This window comes from Aedes albopictus, chromosome 2, assembly GCF_035046485.1.
Source record: "Aedes albopictus strain Foshan chromosome 2, AalbF5, whole genome shotgun sequence".
Classification (NCBI taxonomy): domain Eukaryota; kingdom Metazoa; phylum Arthropoda; class Insecta; order Diptera; family Culicidae; genus Aedes; species Aedes albopictus.
In genome coordinates, this window is record NC_085137.1 from 303,951,051 (window position 1) to 303,973,487 (window position 22,437).

General features: G+C 43.4%; 2 protein-coding genes across 3 annotated transcripts in view; one reads left to right on the forward strand and one right to left on the reverse strand.

Moving 5' to 3' along the window:
• The first annotated feature begins 9,256 nt into the window (after positions 1–9,256).
• Positions 9,257–22,437, forward strand: part of LOC115269863 (uncharacterized) — a 51,066-nt gene continuing 37,885 nt past the window's right edge. The window contains exon 1 of the mRNA XM_062848306.1: positions 9,257–10,047. The gene's annotated coding sequence lies outside the window, so the exon portion shown is untranslated. The remainder of the gene's footprint in view (positions 10,048–22,437) is intronic.
• The window catches only part of LOC115270199 (phenoloxidase 8-like), a 29,291-nt gene continuing 16,945 nt past the window's right edge, over positions 10,092–22,437 (reverse strand). The window contains exons 2-5 of one of the 2 annotated variants that reach the window (XM_062852169.1): positions 11,896–12,450; positions 11,381–11,836; positions 10,696–11,320; positions 10,092–10,636 (exon numbers count right to left, since the gene is read on the reverse strand). In XM_062852169.1, coding sequence (XP_062708153.1) covers positions 10,188–10,636; positions 10,696–11,320; positions 11,381–11,836; positions 11,896–12,423 — 2,058 coding nt within the window. In that variant the 5' untranslated portion in view covers positions 12,424–12,450 and the 3' untranslated portion in view covers positions 10,092–10,187. Of the gene's footprint in view, positions 10,637–10,695; positions 11,321–11,380; positions 11,837–11,895; positions 12,737–22,437 lie in introns of those variants that run through there. The other variant, XM_029879452.2, reaches the window with a different exon arrangement.

Sequence of the window (22,437 nt, forward strand, 5' to 3'; positions counted from 1 at the left end):
TAAATTATTCCACTGGGAGGAGCAGCCAACAATTATTAATTCCTTTCAAACCGACATCCACAATGACACGGCTGTGATAAATCTTCTCGAACAACGCACTGTGTCGCAAGCTGTTACCCCCCGAACACCACCACCGGGATCGGATTATCAACCGAAATGCGAATTTTATGTAATATGCAAAATATCTTATTGATATTGACACCCTCCAGGGCACAGAACACATCCACTTTTCCTCGCTCAAGCGATGGGAGCCTGCTTCCCACAGGAGAAGCCTATTTCACACGTGAAAGTACCACGAAAGCATGCCTCGGTAAGGTGATAAAACCGGATTTATGAATCCTTCCTTCCACCAGTAGCACTACTGCACCACACCGCAGCGAACGGGATTCAAAACACCACCCACAATTTTTCACGCCTCACTCGCCAACCGTGAAGCAAAAGCAAAGGTCGTGCCTCGAAAGTGCAACCGAAGTGATGCCACCGACCGACGATGAATGACACAAATACGCCCGGAGAAGAGTAAACCTCGGTAAGCCTCGAAAAGCAGATCCTAGCGGGTCCGAAAACGACGAATAACTAACGATAACACCGCCGTGTGACTCGCCTTTTAATACACATTCTTCTCCAGCCTCCAGTACCGCGATGGTGATTCTTTATCTCCCCACCACCCACCGAAAGCTGCCCTGCCTGCACGGATGCTGCTGCTGCTGGCATGAGATCAAAAGCGCCGCTCCTCCAGAGGCTCCAGAGATCTTTGCATCCTTGGTGGCACCGCTGGCGCCGGAGTCTCTCCTAGTTCGGATCCAACTCTCTTTCGCAGTCTCCCTCTCAAATCCTTCCCAAATGTCACACTTTCGCTCCTCGGGATGAGTCCTTGGAGCTCTCGCCGAAACGGATGGCTCTCGCAAAAGCCAGGCCATGTGATGTGGCGCCTGATGGTGATGCTGTATGGCTCTTCTCGATTGTTAACCGAAGCAAACAAACAAGCGGCGTGGTCGATGGAAGTTGTTTTGCAATAAATGCCAAATGGTAATGCTGAAATGTACCATATGGATGAGTTGAAAGTATTAAATTCGCATATCTACAATACATATATGCAGCATTACCCTGCAGAACCTGCAATGGTACAACTATATGAAACAATTGCTGAGAAACGCCGATTGTTATTGAACAAATCTAACAGACAGCTGTTGTGGTACCAGCTGCTGTGCAGTTGCTGGCTTTTCTTCTTCTTTATGCAATAGGGGCACAAAATACTCAACAGACGCTTGGACGGGAGTCCCAGGTATTGTGAAGCCGCGAACCGTCTCCTAAGGCAAAATTGAAGGCATGACTATTAGCGTGGGACACCATATAGCCGAGGCGGTAAACGCACGGGTATTCAGCATGACCATGCTGAGGGTGACGGGTTCGATTCCCGGTCGGTCCAGGATCTTTTCGTAAAGGAAATTTCCTTGACTTCCTTGGGCATAGAGTATCTTCGTGCCTGCCACACGATATACGCATGCAAAATGGTCATTGGCAGAGGAAGCTCTCAGTTAATAACTGTGGAAGTGCTCATAGAACACTAAGCTGAGAAGCAGGCTTTGTCCCAGGAGGACGTTACGCCAAGAAGAGAGAGAGAGACCAAAAGACATTTTACTCCTGTACACTTTTTGAGTTCCATTTTGGTTCCATATCAACTGTGCAAAATTTCGACTCGATTGGTAAAATTATATTTTTGCCATTACGTTGTGAAAAATAGGACATTTCAATTGGCTGAAGTATGTTGAAATGGCCTACTTTTCACCGCTGATGCAAGTGTGCCGAAAAGTACTACTTTTCGGCACTCTTAAGAGTGCTGAAAAGTAGCACCTTTCGGCACCTTTGGCCTAACGTACTTTTCACTTGCCGCCGCGCCTCCCGTAGATTCAGCTTCCACCTCTATATCCACTGATCTGCTGGAATCCGGATCGAGACGATTTCAATCCCGATTCAAATTGCAAGCCAGGTGTAGAGGCTGAATCGACTTTTTCTTACGCCTCCACACAACTGTTTGACGCCAGGAGCTCGAACAATGTTGACAACTACTACATCACAGCCTCCCTGATCGAACAAAAACCTACGCTGGCAAGCATGGATGCTCTGATACATGTTTGTGCATCTAGAAAAGGTCGTATTGAATGGGTATTTTTCGTAATGGCAAAAAAATTTGTATGCAACTCGTTGCAAAACTCGATTTTTTCAGCACTTGTCGTATTTATCCAACTCGGCAAGCCTCGTTGGATAAATGTACGACTCGTGCTGAAAAAATCATCATTTTGCAACTTGTTGCATAAATAACTATTTGGCGCCAGCCATTTTAAGTTTTCATGCGATTTACTATGGGGAAAATCACTTTTTCAAAGAAAAATCGCCACAGGTTCCCCCTTAACCCCTAAAATTAAATCGATGAATGATTTCTGTTGGAAATTTTACGAAGAACCAACCCTCCGAAGACCGCAAAGCGATCCAAGGCAAGTGGACAAAGGTATTGACTGAAAACCGAATGGCATGACAACGCTGTTTAATATGTAAGGAATAACAATAAATAACACCGTTCAACACTAAATTTTGTTATGGGTTAAAAAAAAAGAACAGGGGTTTGGGACCCTAGAAGTGCCATAGTGAAAGAATTTTTGAAAAATGTTGAACCAGGCCTTCACAGTTCAAAACCGAAGTTTGTATGGAGAACTTGGGGTGTTCAATTGGCTTCTTTAACGGTGTTGAGATAATTCCATATTCTGAATCTGCATGCAAAACTGAGCCGAAATCCAAATTTTCATGAATTTTGGTGCCCGGGAACCTATTTAAAAATCAATTTGAAGTTTGTATGGGAGCGATTTGTCGAATCACCCCTCGTCGCATTTTATACTGGGCGGAGCTGTCAAACAGTTGCCCAGCTGTCAAAAGGTGATTTCGAAAAATTTCTTCGAAATCGATCTTAGGTACCAAAATAAAATTCTAAAAATCTGAAAAAAATCATGGTGGTTCAGAAAAAGGTGCTCTTTCGTATAAAATCAAAAAATCAAAACATTTTTCTTAATTTAAAAACCCAATTGATATGTGCATTATAATGCGCTGTGCATATATTTAGGCATTAGACAATAACGAAACTAACCCAACTACCGAAAACGCCTAAAAATATGCACGGTACTTATTATTGCGCATATCAATTGAACACCCCAAGTTCTCCATACAAATTTCGGTTTTAAACTGTGAAGGCCCGGTCCAATATTTTTCAAAAATTCTTTCACTATGACACTTCTAGGGTCCCAAACCCCTGTTATTTTTTTTTCTCATCCCATAACAACAAATTTTGTAAAATTTTGTCGAGCAGTGTAATAAAATCTCGTTATTTTATCGATCAGGTAAGGCTTAATAACTTTTTCCACGAACGTCGCATCACTTTGCGGTCTTCGGAGGTCTGATTCCTTGTGAAGTTTTCTATAGACATCATTCATCGACTTATTTTTAGGGACCCAGGGGTGACTCCTAGCGATTTTTCTTTGCAGAAGTAAAATTTCCCCATAGTAATCGATCTGAAATTTTGCACAGTTGATATGGGACCAAAGTGGAACTCGAAAAGTATACAGGAGTTAGAGTTTTTCCATTTTTTGTATTTTCTCATATAAACCGTGTACCAGGCATCGTTTCGGCGAGGGGCATGCGCATTGTGCACATCGCTTCCTAGAAACTAGCTGCGTAGCCATGCAGCAACAACCATCGATGATACGCTCTTTAAGACGAAACTGGATCCATTTCCTCACTTTTTGGTTTTTGATTTTTCATAAAATAACGAAGCAATATTTTCAAAATCGGTATTCGTGCACATGTGGTCGGCGTTAAGTCAGACCGTATCATCTGTTTTTCAAAGATTTCGAGAAAATGTCCTGCAATCACATTTACAATCAAATCTCTGGCATCATTTTCAGAAATACTATTATTTTTTATATAATGACACACCTACATCCAAATAACGTCGAAAAGTTCAGGTTCAACGAATTCCTCAGCTTATCTTTACCTGTCCGAAAAATCGCGTAGTCCAGTCTGACTGTACGCCGACCATGTAGAGTATGGATCAAGGTATCTACTGATTTTTTTTTTCAGATGAAAAATGTTTTTAGTTTTTGCAGAAACCATTTTTAAACAAAATTTCACAAAAAAATGGTGTTTCGTCTGGGGTGGACCTTGTTGTGTGGATGGAGGAGGGGGACTCCAGGCGGCGACGAAAACTATGTGGAATTTAACCTTTTGGATATTTATTTGCCCCGAGAGGCACACGCCTGCTCGGGAGTGATCTTCACTTACAATTCTAACATTACAAGCAATCGGGTGCACCTTTTATAGGTGCACAGTACGGATGGACAATTGATCATACAATCATTGTTTCTTTTGCCGCGCGAGCTGCTTTCTGCAGTTTGGCGCGCACCACCTAGATTGGCGCCAAGCAGAGAAGCAGCACGCTGGATGGTGACGAATGTGCTAGCTAAACAACGTAAACTGGAAACAATGGGCATCGCTTTGAATGCCTCGACTTCTGCTCGCACTTGGATAGCCTCGCAGCAGCCAGTGATGACGCCGACGACGGGGCGAGATCGAACAAATGGTTTCTGCAAAAAACTGGAAAAAATTGAGGAGATACCTTGATCTATACTCTACATGTGCACGGAAACCGATTTTGAAAATATTGCTTCGTTACTTTATGAAAAATCAAAAACCAAAATAATGAGGAAATGCTTCCAGTTTCGCCTTGCGGAACTTCTGAGGTTATGTGAAAGCATTTTCTACCCACCTCTGTGTCGTAAACTAGTAAACGATATTGGAAGTAGAGAATCGCACCGCTTAACTAAACGCGTTCCTTATATCCGATGTCATGCAGTTGCATAATAAGCGAGCACGGCATTGGAGCGGAGGGGCCAAATTCTCTGTAGTGACGGGATATCCAGTGTCATTACTTCACAGTAGCGAATACCCCTCCTCTTACGAGCGCTATCTCGGCGGTCTTTGTAATCGACAAGATAGAGTCTGCGGTCGACCACCCCTTTCAGAAGATAAACTGGTTACTCGAAAGATCTTTACACCCTTGGTGTACTTCAACAGACTGTCGAGGCAGATTTTCTCGAGCCCCTTCTTCACCGTGTCGGTCAAGCATAATGGTCTTTATGCCGAAGGGTCGCCGGCTGGTTTCCCCGGATTGGCAATAATACCAGGCTCTGCCTGGGATTTCGCAACCCTTGCAAATTCCTCATGGGTGATCTTCCCCAGTCCCCAGCGGTATTAAGAAAGTAGGCCAAGCATTAGGATAGGATCATGACGCGGAAAGAGCCCCTCGATGACCCCCTCCAATATCTCTGGAGACTGCTCTGTAGAAGCCATTAGTCTTTAATTAGTCATTAGTCTTTAATGCGACATGCACACTAGAGCACCGCTACCAGCTCGTCCCCGCTTAGACCGAGTTTCGCTCACCGCGAAGCACATTCTCAATTACCTCGTCGTTGATGCCTACGATGGCTTATCCTTGGTCTAATCCTCCCTTCCTCTACCCGCTATGTGCTGTCGTTGAAGTCGATACTGTAGTGAACCGCCTAGTGACCGCTATCTAGGCATAGTCTACCTTTTCTAGTTCTAGTCTAGTTCTAACTACTTGTTAGGCCAGGACTATAAAAAGTGACGTCGATCATCGACTCCGCTCCATTCCGGCTAATAATACTTTTGGTACTGTCATTAGCCCGATCAATAATCAATGGCGTGTGTCTCTAGCAGGATCTCACCCCGCTCGTTCGTGAAACGGCTTCCTCATTCCACGACCCAGGCATTGAAGTCGTCCGCTATTACCACCTGCCCTTACCGTGTCAGTTCAACCTTTATACAATCCAGCATCTGCACGGAGAGTAATCGGTGTAGTTTGAAACAACCAACACGTTTGTTGAATTTCAAACTAAATAATTAGTTGATTTGAAATGAAATTTTCTTGCACATAAACAAAAAAAAATGTTTAAAACAAACTGGCGAGTTAGTTGTTTTTACCTTCAGAAACTATCACAGAACAACAAACTCAGTCGGTTGTTTTGAACCCCAAATTAGTTATTTCTAACTAACACTTCAGTTTACATTTACTAATGTCCGGGTTGTTTCGATGCGGAAAACAAATTAAAATACTAGTTTGATTCAACAAACTCGGCAGTTAATTCAACTAATATATTATTTGGAGAAAAAACAACAACCAAATTGGTTTGCAAACAAACTGCAATTTTAGCTTGTTTCATTTTCTACTTCACCATCGCAATATTTAACCATTTTCCGATATTTAAAACATTTCTGACGTGACGAAACAGCTTTGGTCCGCGTGTTGTAGTACTATTAGTGGTTTAAGTGTGCAAATTGTGCCTGAACTGTTGCTCTAAGGTAAGTGAAATATATTTTGCATGCCACAAGTGTGAACGATAATTATTCCTGCATTGTTTTCAGCAATTCGTCGCTATCCCGATTTTCAACGGATTCAGGCAGACTTCGCATTCATGAAGGATTCCAAAATTTTCGTACAGGACCAAACCACCGTCAACGCTGCTCTTCACAGGAAAACTTGTGCGGTCAGGGGTGCGGAGCATACGTAACTCATGAACCAAGATATTTTTACGTTCTCTTCATAAATACCATTAAACTCAGGAACCCACCACGGCACCAGCAGCGCCGGAAGAATCCTCGGAGAAGTTCATCGGCAACTGAAAGATCAATTGATTTACTTTAACAGCAGTCTTCTTTAACAACACCACATCGCACGTAGGCATGATTCCCATACCGTTTGTTAGAAGTTGGTGATCTCGTGCAAGATTTTGTATGACTTACAAGAATTAAAAGTATTTTAAAAATTGCAAATTAGTTTATAAATATTGCGTCATAATTATTTTGGAGAAATTTTCAGAAACAACAAAGGGTGAAGGGGAGAGTGAAGGGGAGGAGGAACGGAGTTTCAACCAAGTATTTGGTTTGTTCCAAACGGGCATGACGATTAGAATCAAACCAAATTTTAGTCAAAACAAACTGTAAATGGCAGTTGAAAACAAAAAACAAAACGGTTGTTTTCTCGTCTTTCAAAATAAAACAACCGACGGAATGATATTTTCAAACGGATGTTTGTAGAATTTGACGCTGAATTACCGGATAAACAACCAACAATATTGATTAAAAATAATTGGCCGAGGTAGTAAAATCAACCCAATATGTTGTTTGTGCCTAATTCAACATATAAATCCGGTTAAATCAAACTGAAATTTGTTTGTATTTACTAATTATTTTTCTCCGTGTACGTACACTGCTCGATCGACCACTATATTATCGCCATCTTGGCGTAGGACTACGTCTTTAATTTCTATACCGGGGTACACTTTGCTAAAACGAAAAATCGAGCATGTAACGCAATTATGAAAGATTTCAAACGTTAATAACTCAAAAAATAATCGATGGATTTTTCGGACTATAGCTCGAATCTTTAGGAAAATTTCACAACAATTTTCTACAATACACGAAAGTTACTTTTTTCAATTCTAAACTATTGAAAAAAATGATAATTGCCAACAAAACCATACAAAATATGGTACAATCCAGCAGTTTTAGGGGCATGTAGGGTAAAATAGGGAAAATATCTTTCATATAAATATGTGCATGATAACTGTTAGCTTTCAATTGCACTTAAAACTAATTTTAACGTTCCATAGCAGTATTTGTTTTTTATGAATACATTTTAAATCTATTTTTTCATGAAAATAGGGGGAAATGGGGCAAATTGGACAACTCTCGAAGATGATTCTGGTGAAAACAGATCTAGCGCTTTTTGTTTATCTCAAACAAATCAGTAACATTAAAAATCCATTCACAAATTGGGAAAAAATGTGAATATCCAACAGTTGTTGGTGCATATGGGACAAAATAAGTATTTAAAAGGATCTTCCGTGTATGCTTATGATTGCTTTCAATTTCCAATTACACCTGCAGTTATTTTCAACGATCTACAGTCGTGTTGGTTGTTTGAAAGTACATTTTGATTCTCTTCTTGTATGAAGAAAGGGCAAAATGGGGCAAAATGGACCACTTCCCGTGCCATGCGGTGAATGAACTTAGCACCAATCGATTTCAACTTCACGTACTGAAACCAGCGGCGTTAAAAGATCCGTTTTTTGGGTTGATTTTTCCCACTGTGCACTGGCTCAGGTTCAGCCGCGTTAACTGCACTGTGACTTGTCAGCTGTGTGTGGCTCTCCTGGAGGCCGGATAAGTTGTGCCTCCCGTTGGGTGCTTGCTGTTCGTGCATCTCCCGGAACAAATCCAATATTTGGGAGGGTTCATGTAGCCATGCCACGGTGCCATGACGAGATCTTTCGCGTTAATTGCTGGCCACGTCCGTACGGTCATCGAGATAGGTAAGGAATGTTAATTCGATAACCGTTGTTACTAGAAACCGTGGAATCCACAGCATCCCCACAGTTGTCTCGGGAAGGAGTATTTGTTAGTAGGGTAAGGTATCAGTAGGTCGGCTCAAGAGGCACGTTCTCCTCCATTTGGGAAATTTGTGCCATAGTAGGGTAAGGTAGGGTGTGAATCTGGGAGTCACCTATGGTAGGTAATACAGTATGCGGCAGGAAAAAATGCGAAAGTGTTTTTTAACTTCAAACCTCATTTTCGTCCATTTGACATTAACCAATCTATGTTTCAACGTTCCATGATCTATAATAGGCTAGTTTTCTGTATAGTTAATTAAAAAATTTCCCATTTTGATCACTAACCTTTATAGGGCGGCGCCTGAAGATGAAGACAACCAGAATTTTCAAACCGCAGAAAATCGCACAGGTCGCTAAATTTCGCATCTGATAAAACAAAATTATTGATTTTCTTCACAATATCATCAAATATATGTACTTATTTCATCTGGTATGTGAAACTACATGGTTTTGGATCAGTGTGGTCTGGTTGTTCATCGAATTTGAGCTAATTTTGTTACTGTTATAGTCATTTAGTTTAATGACCATTGGGCGCGCAGTTTATTGATATCCGCTTATTAGGCCTACATTACAACATGTTAAACATCAAATATGTTCATTTTTATTTTTCAGTGCTAGAATATAGACATTGACTGATACACTGTCATGAAAAAATAGTCATATATATCCCATATTTAGCGTGTAATATTGCCTTGAACTTTTCGCATTTTTTCCTGCCGCACCCTGTATGATTCACACTACTGCAAATACGCGCTGCGATAATCGTAAAACATGCAAAATTCCGATTTTACCGATCAATCGCAAGATAAAAAAAAAACACGCTTTATTTTCGTAATACTCACTCCCATAGCAATGAACCACGACGCGACAAAGAGTCCTTTTAAACCATCTGTAGAACCGTCTCACTTTTGTGGTCAAAAGGCTGTACAGACGAGGAAATGATATATCAATTTTTCAAATTTTGTTCTGTCAACCAGTTATTAAAGAGAGATTTTAGGCTGGATAAGTGACCAAAGCAATTATTCACATGAAAAAGTGCTTCTGTGAATTATTGCCACGAAACAGTCCTAATCATTAATCTTCAATTCCACTTCAACTCAAACTAGGCGATGACCACAAAAAGGGAATTTTATCGCACCGCAAACCCACATTCGCGTGACACATATAATATCAATGCATCTGGGCAACGATGACGACGAGTGCTCTTGCTTTAATTTATCTCGGTTTCCAGAATTCAATTCGATAGAACAGAACGCACAAACCGTCGTCGGCGTCGTGTCGATCTGACCAAGCTCTCCAGTAGTGTCCGAGCGCAGTGTGGGTCAAGAGCTCCGAAAAGCCACATACTCGATAGCGCCCATCGAGGACCAGACTGTGTGTGAATGTGTCTTATATTTGGTATCATGTGATAACAACAGAGAGCAATGGCGCTCGGTCGGATTGTGGCAATACAAATTCAAGTTGCAAGTTAATACCTACAATGATGCTGCAAGAGAACTGAGAGGGATTGAAGTGACTCTCGCAGGAGAAAGTAATCCAGGGCATGGGATATACTGGAGATAGGTGGACGTATGCTTCATTGCAGATTATTGCCAAATTTATTCGATTTCATTCCAAAAATATACATACAAGTCAATATCAATGTGCCTATTTCGTAAAGTTTGTTATTCTTTAGGTCCTTGCAATAACTGTGTTGGTGAACCGGATTTGCACATTAGCCAAGGCCATGTTGCTGTTCGGACGTGTGAAGTCCTGCAAGCTTCTAGTGGCGCCCGTGGCAGGACGATCGAACGGATAGCCCATCGGACGACGATCCGGATACAGACGATCACGAAGGCCGCAGAACGAGTGCGAGTCATTACAGTCCACGTTTTCGTCAAACTCCTGATTGACAGTATCGCCGGTGAAGTCAGAAATCATCGCAAACAGATCGAAGGTCATTCCCTCCGGAGTGCCCTTGGGGATCAACAGGTGAGATGGCCATCCACAATTACAGAACCGGAACTGTTCAGCACCAGTCGGTTGATTGGAGAGAGCTACCGAGCGGAAGGTTCGCTCATAGGGAATCGTCACGCTGGATTGTTCTGAACGACGTACGATGCTGTTGTTACCAGGGTTCACTGAAAAAGAAAAAGTATGTCAGAGGCTGTTTGATTCGCTGAAACTTTCAGCTTCATACAAGTAACATTAAACTTGTCCAGTTCAATCATGAGAATGCGTTGTTCCTGATAAGTAAGCGGAACATTGCGTTCGTCAGTCTTCGGGCCAATGAAGATTCGGCAAGTTCCTCGACGTCTAGCACCAGTATTGTTGACCATCAGGCGGAAAGTGAACGGAGCATGTTGAAGATGGGTGAACGAAGCGAAGACGTTTCCTTGTGGGCCGAAGTCCAAACCAGTTGCCAAATCAACCTGCGAGCGTTGCCAATAGGTCAGAAGCACGTTCGCCGGGGCATTAGCACGATTCAGCTGAACTCCAAGCGACTGAATTTGAACTCCGTTATAGTTGAGCTGGCTGGCTTGATAAGGTGGTAGAGTATTTTTGTGGCGATGGAACATGTTATCAACTTGAGCGTGCAGACGGTAGAACGTGGGGTCTCTCATGGCCGTTTGGAACTCTCCAACAACTCCATAGCCTTCCAGGAAACGACCCTCTGGATCATGACTATATGCAATGACGTTGTGCAGATTTCCGTGATAGCTTCCGTAGAATTGGCGGTTGACCGAAAGCGAGGAAGGTTCCATGATGTTACCTAAGATATCAGTACCATTTTGTTCTGTCAAGGGTATGCGTTGGCCGTTTGTCTGGGAATAAATTTGAAAGTTAGTTTATTCATACATATATCATAGTATTGTTGTACTTACTCCCATTACAAATCCTGCATCAATACTGGATGCAATACGTTGCTCCCAATTTTCCAAGTCAGTTATGGTGAAAACCACTTGATCATCCACCCGATTAATATCAGACAAAACTTGATTTTGTGGACGAGGTGGGAACGCACGGTTGGTCAAACTTCTGATGATCTTCGGGAAGTAACCCTCGGGAATGGGTACACGTAGATTGTTTAATGGTCGAACTCGAGCAAGACGGGCACAGAACCGTTCCACATTGTATCGGGCAATCAGCTGTTGGTGCATGTAGTAGAACAACTCGCCACGACGATCCTTGCGGACAACTGCATCGGGTCCATCTCCTGGATACACCAGATGCCAGTGCCAATGGTGCAGGTTAACTCCAATATCCTCGCGGAAGAACGCCAGCCGCTGTTCCTCTTCGCGTTCAGAAGCGGTGAAATTCAACGGGATGTCGATGACCATCTATAAATTTATAAGGACTCTTGAACATCTTCTTATTCTGGTTAAACCATAAAACCTACCCGATTCTCCTGTTGAACGACCGAACCTTCTTCACGCAACTTGGGGAACACCGAGGGATCTACAAAAGAGTCCGGGAACAGCTCCAAGAACGATGGAATGTTCAACTCACGCGTATCCGGTCTATGTTGAATGGCAACGGCTAGCGCATACTGGAACAGAACAGGGTTCACACGGTCTCGAGCATACGCAGCTACTGCCATCAGCGTATCTGGATCCGGCTGGTTCACGAAAAACGTAATCAACTCTCCGGCAACACTACGATCCCTTTGATTGAACAAGGAAAATCCACCCCGGCGAGGAATGGCCTCCGCAAAGGCAATGTTTGGACTTCCTACATTGCGAACGGGAATTCGGGTATCGGCGTCGTTTCCAAATCGGTTCTGGATGTTCGCTCCAATTGGTCTGTAGCGTTCGGTGAGATAGTTCTCCGGTAGGTCGATCACCGTTCTTCCGTCATCCTTGGGATAGAATGTAGGCTCCAGGGGACGTTGCAGCAGTGCAAGCAAATTGCGATTTCCGGTGGCCATTGTTACCGATTAAAACACCAAATGCAACTGAATGTGACCAAACGGAAAATCTAATAAGGTATGATAGACAAATGGACAAAAATCAGCTTATATAGCCAAATAAGTTTGACTGTGAACCACATGCTTTGCTTCCGAAACGTGTCAGTCGTAAACCGCAGAATTTGATATGTTTGAGCGCCAAAATAAGTGGTCAGATGTGTACGAGCCGCTAGATACACATATTTGGAACTAGCATTGAGTGACTAATTAGGCAGCGATACATATTTGTGTCAGTTCCATAAACCACCAAATTTGGTTTGATGATTAGCGAGCGCAAAAATGCATCAATAATTCCTTCGATGTTCGCTATCCAAGTAATATTTTTTGTTTCATTCTGTTCTATAAGAAATTTCCGTGACCATTATTTTTCAAAACTTTCAATAAACATATTTATGCGTCCTCTTGATAAACTCTTCCACACTAGCGTGCGCAGGGTTCTTCCTTAGGGGGGGGCACTATAATAATGGTGCAATATATGTATGATCATGGTGCAAAATAGAATGATGGTGTTACACGCAATATGAATTCCCAAGTAGGGGTTTCAACATGTTGTGGTGCCAACATCACCAAGTACTTCATATTAGGATTCTAGAGAAAGCTTCGGATGGTAATGATTTCAAGGCAATACGAAACTTAAATATGAAGTCATTATCTCGACTCTTATAAAATTTTATAAACGTATCAAGTACAATGGAGAATATCTAGAAAATTATCAATTATAGAAAAAAAATATTGTCGTTGTGAAAGAATTTTGATCCTAGACAATTAATGATGCTAGGAGAATGTCAGAACTCCTAGATAGAACATTTTGATCGGAATCCTTATTGCAATCTACAGAGACTCCTCCAGAATTTCTTCAAAGATTCGTGCATGAGTTCCTCCAGGAATTCCCTCAAAAAATCTTCCAATAATTCCTTCAGAAATTCTTCCAGGAAGTCTCGTATATTTCTCCAGAAATTCCTCAAATAATTCCTCCAGTAAATACTCCAGGAATTCTTCCAAAATTACCTCCAGGAATTCCGCCTGAAATTTCTTCTAGGAAAAATCCACTAGAAATGTCTGCCCCCAATATTTCCTCCAGGGATTCCTCTAGGAGTTGCCCCACGGAATCCCCCAGAAAATCCTAAAGGAATTTCTGAAAAATATCTTCCTGGAATTCCTTGAGAAATTCCTCCAGGAATTCCTTCAGAAAATTTTCCAGGAAATTCTCAACGAATTTCTTCAGGAATTCCTTCAGGGATTCATCCATGAATCATTTCAAAAAATCCTTCTTAAATTCCTCAACAAATTCCTCCAGAAATTTCTCGAAAAATAACGCCAGAAATTCCCACCGGAATTCCTAAAAAAAATCCTCCAAGGATTCCCCATGAAATTCCTCCAGGGATTTCTCAAGAAAATCCTCTAGGAATTTCAGCCAGAATGTCTCCCGGAACTCTTCCAAAAATTTCGCGAGGAATCTCTACAGGAAATCCTCCACAGATTCCTCCGGTAGTTTCTCCAGGAATTTTTCCAGGATTTTTTTCAGGAATTCTTTCAGGGATTCAATAATGAATTTCTTCTGTAATTCCTCCAGATGTTCCTTTAGAAATTCCTCGAGGGGTTCCTTCAGACTTTTCTTAAGAAATTCCTCCAATATGCAACCAGTGATTTCTTTCAGGAATCCCTCCACGGATTCCTGCAAAAAATCCTGAAGGAATTTCTTCCAAAACTCTTCCAGGAATACCTCCAAGCAATCCTCTAGGAATTTCTTTAGGATTTTTTCCAAAAATTTCTTAAGGAATTTCTCCAGGAATTCATTATTGAATTTCTTCAAAAATTCCTCAGAAACTTCTTCCAGAAATTCTTCCAGGAATTCCTTCAGAAATTCCTCAAGGAGTTCTTTCAGACATTTCTCCAGGAAGCCTCATATATTTCTCCAGAAATTCTTCAAATAAATCCCCCAGGAATTCCTCCAGTAAATACTCCTAAAATTCCTCCAGAGATCCCTCCTGACATTTTTCTAGGAAAACTCCTGAATGTTTGTCTGTCAGAATTCCCCCAATATTTCCTCCACGGATGCCTCCATAACATGCTAAAGGAATTTCTCACGGAATTCTCCAAATTTCTCCAAGGATTTTTCCATGGATTCCTTCAGGGAATCCTCAAACAATTTCGTCAGAAATTCCTTCATGGATTTCTTTAGAAATTCCACAAAAAATCCTCCAGAAATTCCACCAGGAATTCTTTCAGAACTTTGTCGAGGAAGAACTCCTGAAATTCCTCCAGCAGTTCCTCCAGGCATTCCTTCAGAAAATCCTCTAGGAATTTCTGCCTGAGTTCCCCAAGAGTGTCTCCCGGAACCCTTCCAAGAATTCCTCGAGGAATTCCGCAAGGAAGTTGTCCAGAAAATCCTCCACGGATTCCTTCAGGAATTTCTTCAAGATTTTTTCCAGCAATTTAACCAAGAATTCATGCAGGAATTCATTCATAAATTTCTTCAGAAATTCCTCAAAAAATCCACCAGGTATTCGTTAAGAATTTTCCCGAGTAGTTCCTTCAGACATTCCTCCAGAAATTCCTCCGAGATGCCTCCAGAGATTTCTCCCCGAAATTCATCCATGGACTCCACCAGAAAATCCTAAAGTAATTTCACCTGAAACTCTTCCAGGAATTCCGGGAGTTCCTCGAATGATTCCGCGAGAAATTCCACCAGGGAATCCTCCACGGAATCCCCTAGGAATTTCTCCAGGATTTTTTTCCTGAAATTTCTTCAGGAATTCCTCCAGGGATGCAATAATTAATATCTTCATAAGTTACTCCAAATATTCCTTCAGAAATTCCTCGAGATGTTCCTTCAGGCATTCCTCCATTAATTTTCCAGGAAGCCTCATATATTTCACCAGAAATTCCTCAAATAATTCTTTTGGTAAATACTCCAATAATTCCTCCAGAGATTCCTCCTGAAATTTCTTCTAGAAAAAATCGTTTAGGAATGTCTGCCAGAATTTCTTCAATATTTCCTCCCGGGATTCTTAAAGGAATTGCTCTACAAATTCCTCCAGAAAATCCTAAAGGAATTTCTGCCGGAACTCTTCCAGGAATTCCTCCTGGAATTTCTCGAGCAATTCTTTCATTAATTCCTCCAGGACATTCTACAGGGAATTCTCATGGACTTCTTCAGGGATTCATTCCTTCAACGATTTATTCATGAATTTCTTCAAAAATTCATCCAGAAATACCTCCAGGTATTACTCCAGAAAATCCTCTAGGAATTTCTGTCAGAATTCCTCCAGAGAATCTTAAAGGAATGTTTCCCGGAACCCTTCCAAGAATTCCTTCAGGGATACCTCCATGGATTCCTCCAGGAATTTTTCAGGAATTCCTTCAGAAATTCCTCCCTGAATGGATTCCACCAGGAATTTTTCAAGGCATTCATCCAGGGATTTTTCCAGGAAATCCTTAACGGAATCCTCCACATAATCCTATATCAATTTCTCCTTGAACTCTTCTAGGAATTCCTCCAGGGATACTTCCATGGAATCCTCATGAAATACCTCCAGGGATTGCTGCCGGAATTCCTACAGAAAGTTCTCTAAGAATTTCTGCCAGAATTCCTTCAATATTGTCTCCAGGGATTCTTCCAGAAATTCCTCGACTAATGCCTCCAGAAAATCTCAAAATAATTTTATCCGGATCTTTTCCGGGAATTTCTCTAGGAATTCCTCCAGAGATTTCTTCATGGATCCCTCCGAAATTTCTTCGGGAATTCATGCATGAGTTTCTTCAGAAATTTCTCAAAAAAATCCTTAATTAATTCCCGAGGACATTTCTCCAGGAAGCTTTAAATATTTGTCCAGAAATTCCTTAGAGAAGTCATCCAGGAATTTCTCAAGTTATTCCTCTAAGAATTCATACATGAATTCCTCCAAAAAAATCTGGAGGAATTTATCCAGAAATACCTCCCGGAATGCAAACATGGATTCTCCCAGGAATTTCTTCAGAGATTCCTGAAGAAAATCATCCAGGAATTTCTCCAGGAATTCCTCCAGGAATGTTTCGCAAAAAATACCTCAAAGAATTCTTTCGGGAATTCTTCCAGGAATTCCTCCATTTATTCCTTCAAAAATTTCTTCAGTAATTCCATCTTGAATTTCTACAGGGATTCCTCCAGGAATTTCTGCAAGGATACCGTAAGGAACTCCTGCTCGGATTTCTCCAGAAAATCCTGAAGAAATTTGTCCCGGAACTCTTCCTGGAATTCCTCGTGAAATTTTTTCAGGGATTTCTACAGAATTGTTTTCATGATTTTTTTTTCTGGAATTTTTCCAGGAATCTCCTGGTACAACTATAAAAATTTCTCTAGTTTTGCTCCAGAAAATTCTCTAAAAAAATCTTCATGGATACCCCCAAGATTTCGTCTAGGTATTCCTCCAAGAGTCCATCCACGGATTTCTCCAGAAAAAAACTTCTCCTGAAACTGTTCCAGAAATTTTTCAAAGAATTCCTTCAGGAAATCCTCCAGAATTTTTTCCAGGAATTACTTCATTTTTTCAGGAATTTCTCCAGAAAAATCTTTAAAAATCTTCCAGATATTTTTCCTAGGAATTCTCCAGGGATTCATCCTTGAATTCCTTCACAGATTCCTTCAGGAATTCCTCCTAGGATTACAGGATTACAGGATTACAGGATTACAGGGATTTTTCCCGGATCTTTTCTGGGAATTTCTCTAGGAATTCCTTTAGGGATTTCTCCATGGATTCCTCCAGGAATTTCGTCGGGAATTCATCCAGGAGTCCATCCATGAGTTTCTTCAGAAATTACTCAAAAAAATCCTTCACAAATTCCTCGAGGAGTTCGAGACATTCCTCCGGGAAGCCTTAAATATTTGTCCAGAAATTTCTTAAAGAATTTATCCAGGAATTTCTCTAGTTATTCCACCAAAAAATTTTTCAGGAATTTATCCAGAAATACCTCCCGGAATTCAAACATGGATTCCTCCAGGAATTTCCCCCCATTCCTCAAGAAAATCATCCAGGAATGTTTCGCAAAAAAATCCTCAAAAAATTCTTTCGGAAATTCCTCTAGGAACTCCTCTATTATTCCTGCAAAAATCCTTCGTTAATTCTATCCTGAATACCTTCGGGAATTTCTACAGAGATTCCTCCAGGAATTTCTGCAAGGACTCCTAAATGAATTCTCGCTCGGATTTCTCCAGAAAATCCTGAAGAAATTTCTCCCGGAACTCTTCCAGGAATTCCTCGAGAAATTTCTCCAGGGATTTCTACAGACATTTTTTCAGGATTGTTTCTGGAATTTTTCAAGGAATCTCTCCAGAAATTTCTCCTGGGACAACTATAAAAATTTCTCTATTAATTGCTCCAGAAAATCATCTTAAAAATTCTTCATGAATTCCTCCAAGAATTCCTCTAGGTATTCCTACAAAAATTTATCCACGGTTTTCTTCAGAAAAAAAAACTTCTCCTGGAACTGTTCCAGGAATTCTTCGAAAAAATTTCATCAGGTATTCCCCCATAGATTTCGCCAGGAATTTCTCCAGGAATTCCTCCAGGGATTCATCAATGATTTTTTTTAGATATTCCTCAAAAATCCCTCTAGGAATTCTTTTGCTCGAGGAGTTCCTTTAATCATTCCTTCAGGAAGCCGCAAATATTTTTCCAGAAATTTTTCAAAGAATTCCTTCAGGCAATCCTCCAGAAATTCTTCCAAGAATTCCTACATTTCATTTTTTTTAGGAATTTCTGCAGAAAAAACCTCTAGGGATTCTTCCAGAAGTCTCTCTAATAATTCTCCGGGGATTCATCCTTGAATTGCTTTACGGATTCCTTCAGGAATTCCTCCTAGGATTACAGCAGCGATTTCTTCAGGAATTTTCCAAAGCTTTCTCTAGGATTTTCTCTATGAATGTCTCCAGGGATTCCTCCAAGTATTCCTCCTGAAAATCTTCCAGAAATTCTTCCAATGATTCTTGAAAGCATGCCTCCAGAAACTGTGCGTGAGATGGTGCCTGTATGATTCTGTGAACATCATGGTGATGCATGGAATGAATGATGTATGTATGGTGCATTAGCTATGATTCTGTTATACTCGTCATGTTTCATATTAAGGAGCACATCCAATTCGTGCAAAGGCGCAGGAAACTCAATGTGGCACATAAATCAACAAGTTCCAGGTACGTGGAATACTATTTTGTATGCGAAATGCCAAAATGGTGCATCAAATTCAAATGTAAACCACATCATAATGATGCATATGATACCTAGATGGTATAATGAATGCCAAATGGTGCATGAAAAGCTTTTTTTTTTTTTTTTCCTTCTAAACCATAGGGGGATAAATCTGCTCATCAGACACCCTAACAGGAAGGTTAGGGTAGTGTGGGGATGAGGCCGTCTTCTACAATGCCGGTATAAGCCAGGACTACTCTCTCCTCGACCCACTAAAACACATTCCTATGGTCGCCAAACCCTACGTCTCTCCGGAACCACCAAGAAGGTATTGCTTCAGAGAGGGGCTAGTGCATATCGCACCCTCAAGGTTAGCTGCCGTAGCCTAGCAGCAACGAACATCGATGACTCGCACTGGAGAGTCCATCACGATAGCATGCTGGCGCTTAGCCAGTTTCCCGAGTGGTCCTCGCCACTCCCTTTGTCCACGGAAGGCGGGCAGGGTCAACCCCGCCCGCGCCCTACTGCTGAGCGGACATCAAGAACTGATGCCCACATGCAACCCGATCTGACCTGCTGAAGGCAAGGGTATCACTACCCTTCAGGCCTTATCAGCTGCATCCGTAGGTTGCAGACAGCAGGGTCTCACCTACCCCGACCCTTGCCGGGGACCCCTTTCCAACCGCGGGCTCAGATCCAACCCAGTAGACCGACGCCACGACAGCACCGCTACCGGGACTTCCTCTCCGCGGCCACTTAATCGCTGTAAGGGTCGATCTCGACCGCAGGGCACCGGTATGACCTACGAAGCCGACTTCGAACCCCTGGACCACCTCTTGTACTGCATCTGGACTAGCCATTCTCCGAGTCCACGCGCCACCTCCTTTGTAGCTCCCAGACGATATGGGTGATAGCCGTTGAAACGGCATTCCAGCTAATCTCATCCCTACACATTCTCTGGACCAAGTTGTCCGGAGTTGTGTCCTCCCCGCATGTGGCAAGCATGCGGTCACGCATTGTGCGAAAACGCGGGCACACGAACAAAACGTGTTCCGCCGTTTCCTCTAAACCATTGCACACTGGGCATTCGGGAGAATCCGCATGCCCGAAACGGTGTAGATACTGTCGGAAGCAACCATGACCTGTAAGGACCTGTGTCAGGTGGAATGAAACTTCCCCATGGCGCCTATTAATCCAACTATCTACCCTCGGTATCAACCTATGGGTCCACCTTCCTTTGGTGGAACTGTCCCACGCGCGCTGCCATTTGACCATAGAGGCCATCCTGACAGTCTTGCGTATGCCTCTTGTGCCGCGCATTTCGAAGCACTCCATATCCTCACTGATAAGAATGCTGATGGGCACCATACCAGTAATGACACAGAGAGCGTCGTGTGACACGGTACGGTACGCGCTTGCAACCCTCAGACACATAAGCCTGTAAGTACTTTCCAGCTTCCGTCGGTAGCATTCAGTACTTAGCGCGGTACCCCACGCCGGGCCGCCATACCTAAGTATGGACGTAGCAACACTAGCCAGAAGCTTGCGCTTACTGGCGTACACCGCTGAGCTATTGGACATCATCCGGGACAGTGCCGCAATAGCTGTGGAGGCTCTTTTACAGGCATAATCGACGTGGCTACCGAAGGTAAGCTTATCGTCGATCATCACGCCCAAGTGCTTGACAGAGCGCTTCGACAGGATAGTGCACTCTCCTACACTGATCTCCGTCTGCTGCGCCGACTGCATGTTGTTCACAACCGTCACCTCTGTCTTGTGGTGAGCCAGCTCCAGTTTTCTGGACCGCATCCACGCCTCCACAACCTTGATCGAGTGGTCGGTAGTCAACTTCACCTCCTCGATCGTTTCACCGTAGACTTCGAGCGTAATATCGTCGGCAAATCCGACAATCACCACTCCCACTGGGTACTCTAACCTCAACACCTCGTCGTACATGACATTCCATAACACCGGACCCAGGATGGAACCTTGCGGGACTCCTGAGGTTATGTGAAAGCACTTCCGACCCACCTCCGTGTCGTATACTAGTACGCGATTCTGGAAGTAGCTTCCGAGAATCTTGTACAAGTACTCCGGTATCCCCAGACGCAAGAGCGCATCAGCAATAGCAGCCCAACTGGCGCTATTAAATGCATTCCTTACATCCAGAGTCACTACCCCGCAAAAGCGAATTCCCCTCCTCTTAGGCTCGAGTGCTTTCTCGGCGGTTTTTGTAACCGACAAGATAGCGTCTACGGTGGACCTCCCCTTCCGGAAGCCATACTGGTTGCTCGAGAGACCATTTACGCCCTCAGTGAACTTCAACATTCTATTGAGGATGATCTTTTCGAGCACCTTCCCCGCCGTGTCAATCAAGCATATTGGTCTATATGCCGACGGGTCTCCGGGTGGTTTCCCCGCCTTTGGCAATAGTACCAGGCTCTGCCTCTTCCAAGCTTCTGGGAAAACTCCCTCGTCCAGGCATTTCTGCATAGCAGACCTGAACATCTCGGGAGCTTCTGCAATAGCTACTTTTAAGGCCAGGTTCGGAACTCCGTCCGGACCTGGGGCCTTACCTACGCTAAGGGACTTAGCTATCCCCGCAAGTTCCACATCGGTGACCCTTTCCTCATCGCCAGCCCCAGTCCCCGGCTGTCCTACGAAAGGAGGCCAAGGACTAGGATCATGACGCGGAAAAAGTCCTCCAATGATCCCCTCCAACATCTCTGGAGATTGCTCTGTAGGAGCCATCACACCTCTCGTCTTGGCCATAACGATCCTGTAGGCATCACCCCACGGGGTCGTATTGGCACTCTGACAGAGACCCTCAAAGCAGGCCTTCTTGCTTGCTCTTATCTCGGTCTTGAGCGCGGCTTTTGCAGCGGCGAACACCACCCGCCGTTCGTTTCGCTCTTCCTCTGATCGTGCTCGCTGCATCCGCCGCCTAGCCCGTAGACAGGCGCGGCGCAGGTCCGCAATCGCGTCGGTCCACCAGTAAGCCGGTGGCCTCCCATTTCTAGGGTGGACTCTCCTAGGCATAGTCGCATCACACGCACGTGAGAGCACCGCTACCAGCTCGTCGCCGTCTAAACCGAGTAAGTTTCGCTCACGGCGGAGCGCTTCCCTAAATACCTCTTCGTCGAAGTATGATGTCTTCCACCTACGAGGGCTTGGCCTTGGCCTAGCCGCCTCTTCTTCTATCCGCTGTCTGCTGTTGTTGTAGTCGATACTGTAGCGAACCGCCAGGTGGTCGCTGTGAGTGTAGCCATCATCTACTCTCCAGTTCGAACTACTTGTTAGGCCAGGACTACAAAAGGTCACGTCAATAATTGACTCCGCTCCATTTCGACTATAGGTACTCTTGGTACCGACGTTAGCCAAGTCGACATCTAAGATGGCCAGTGTTTCTAGCAGGATCTGACCCCGCTGGTTCGTGAAACGGCTTCCCCATTCCACAGCCCAGGCATTAAAGTCACCCGCTATTACCACCGGCCTTCGCCCTGTTAGCACGGTCGTTAAGCGGTCCAGCATTTGCGTGAACCGCTCGATCGGCCACCGCGGAGGCGCATAACAGCTACAGAAGAAGACCCCGTTTACTTTGGCGACCACGAAGCCCTCATAGGTAGTAGACACCAACTCCTGCACGGGGTATTTACCCGTCGTCCATATCGCCGCCATTTTCCTGGTCCCATCCGAGGCCCAGTTGCCGTTGCCGGCGGGTACTCGGTATGGGTCCGAAATGATGGCGATATCCGTCTCCCACTCAGAAACCGCCTGACAAAGCAGTTGCTGAGCCGCATCACAGTGGTTC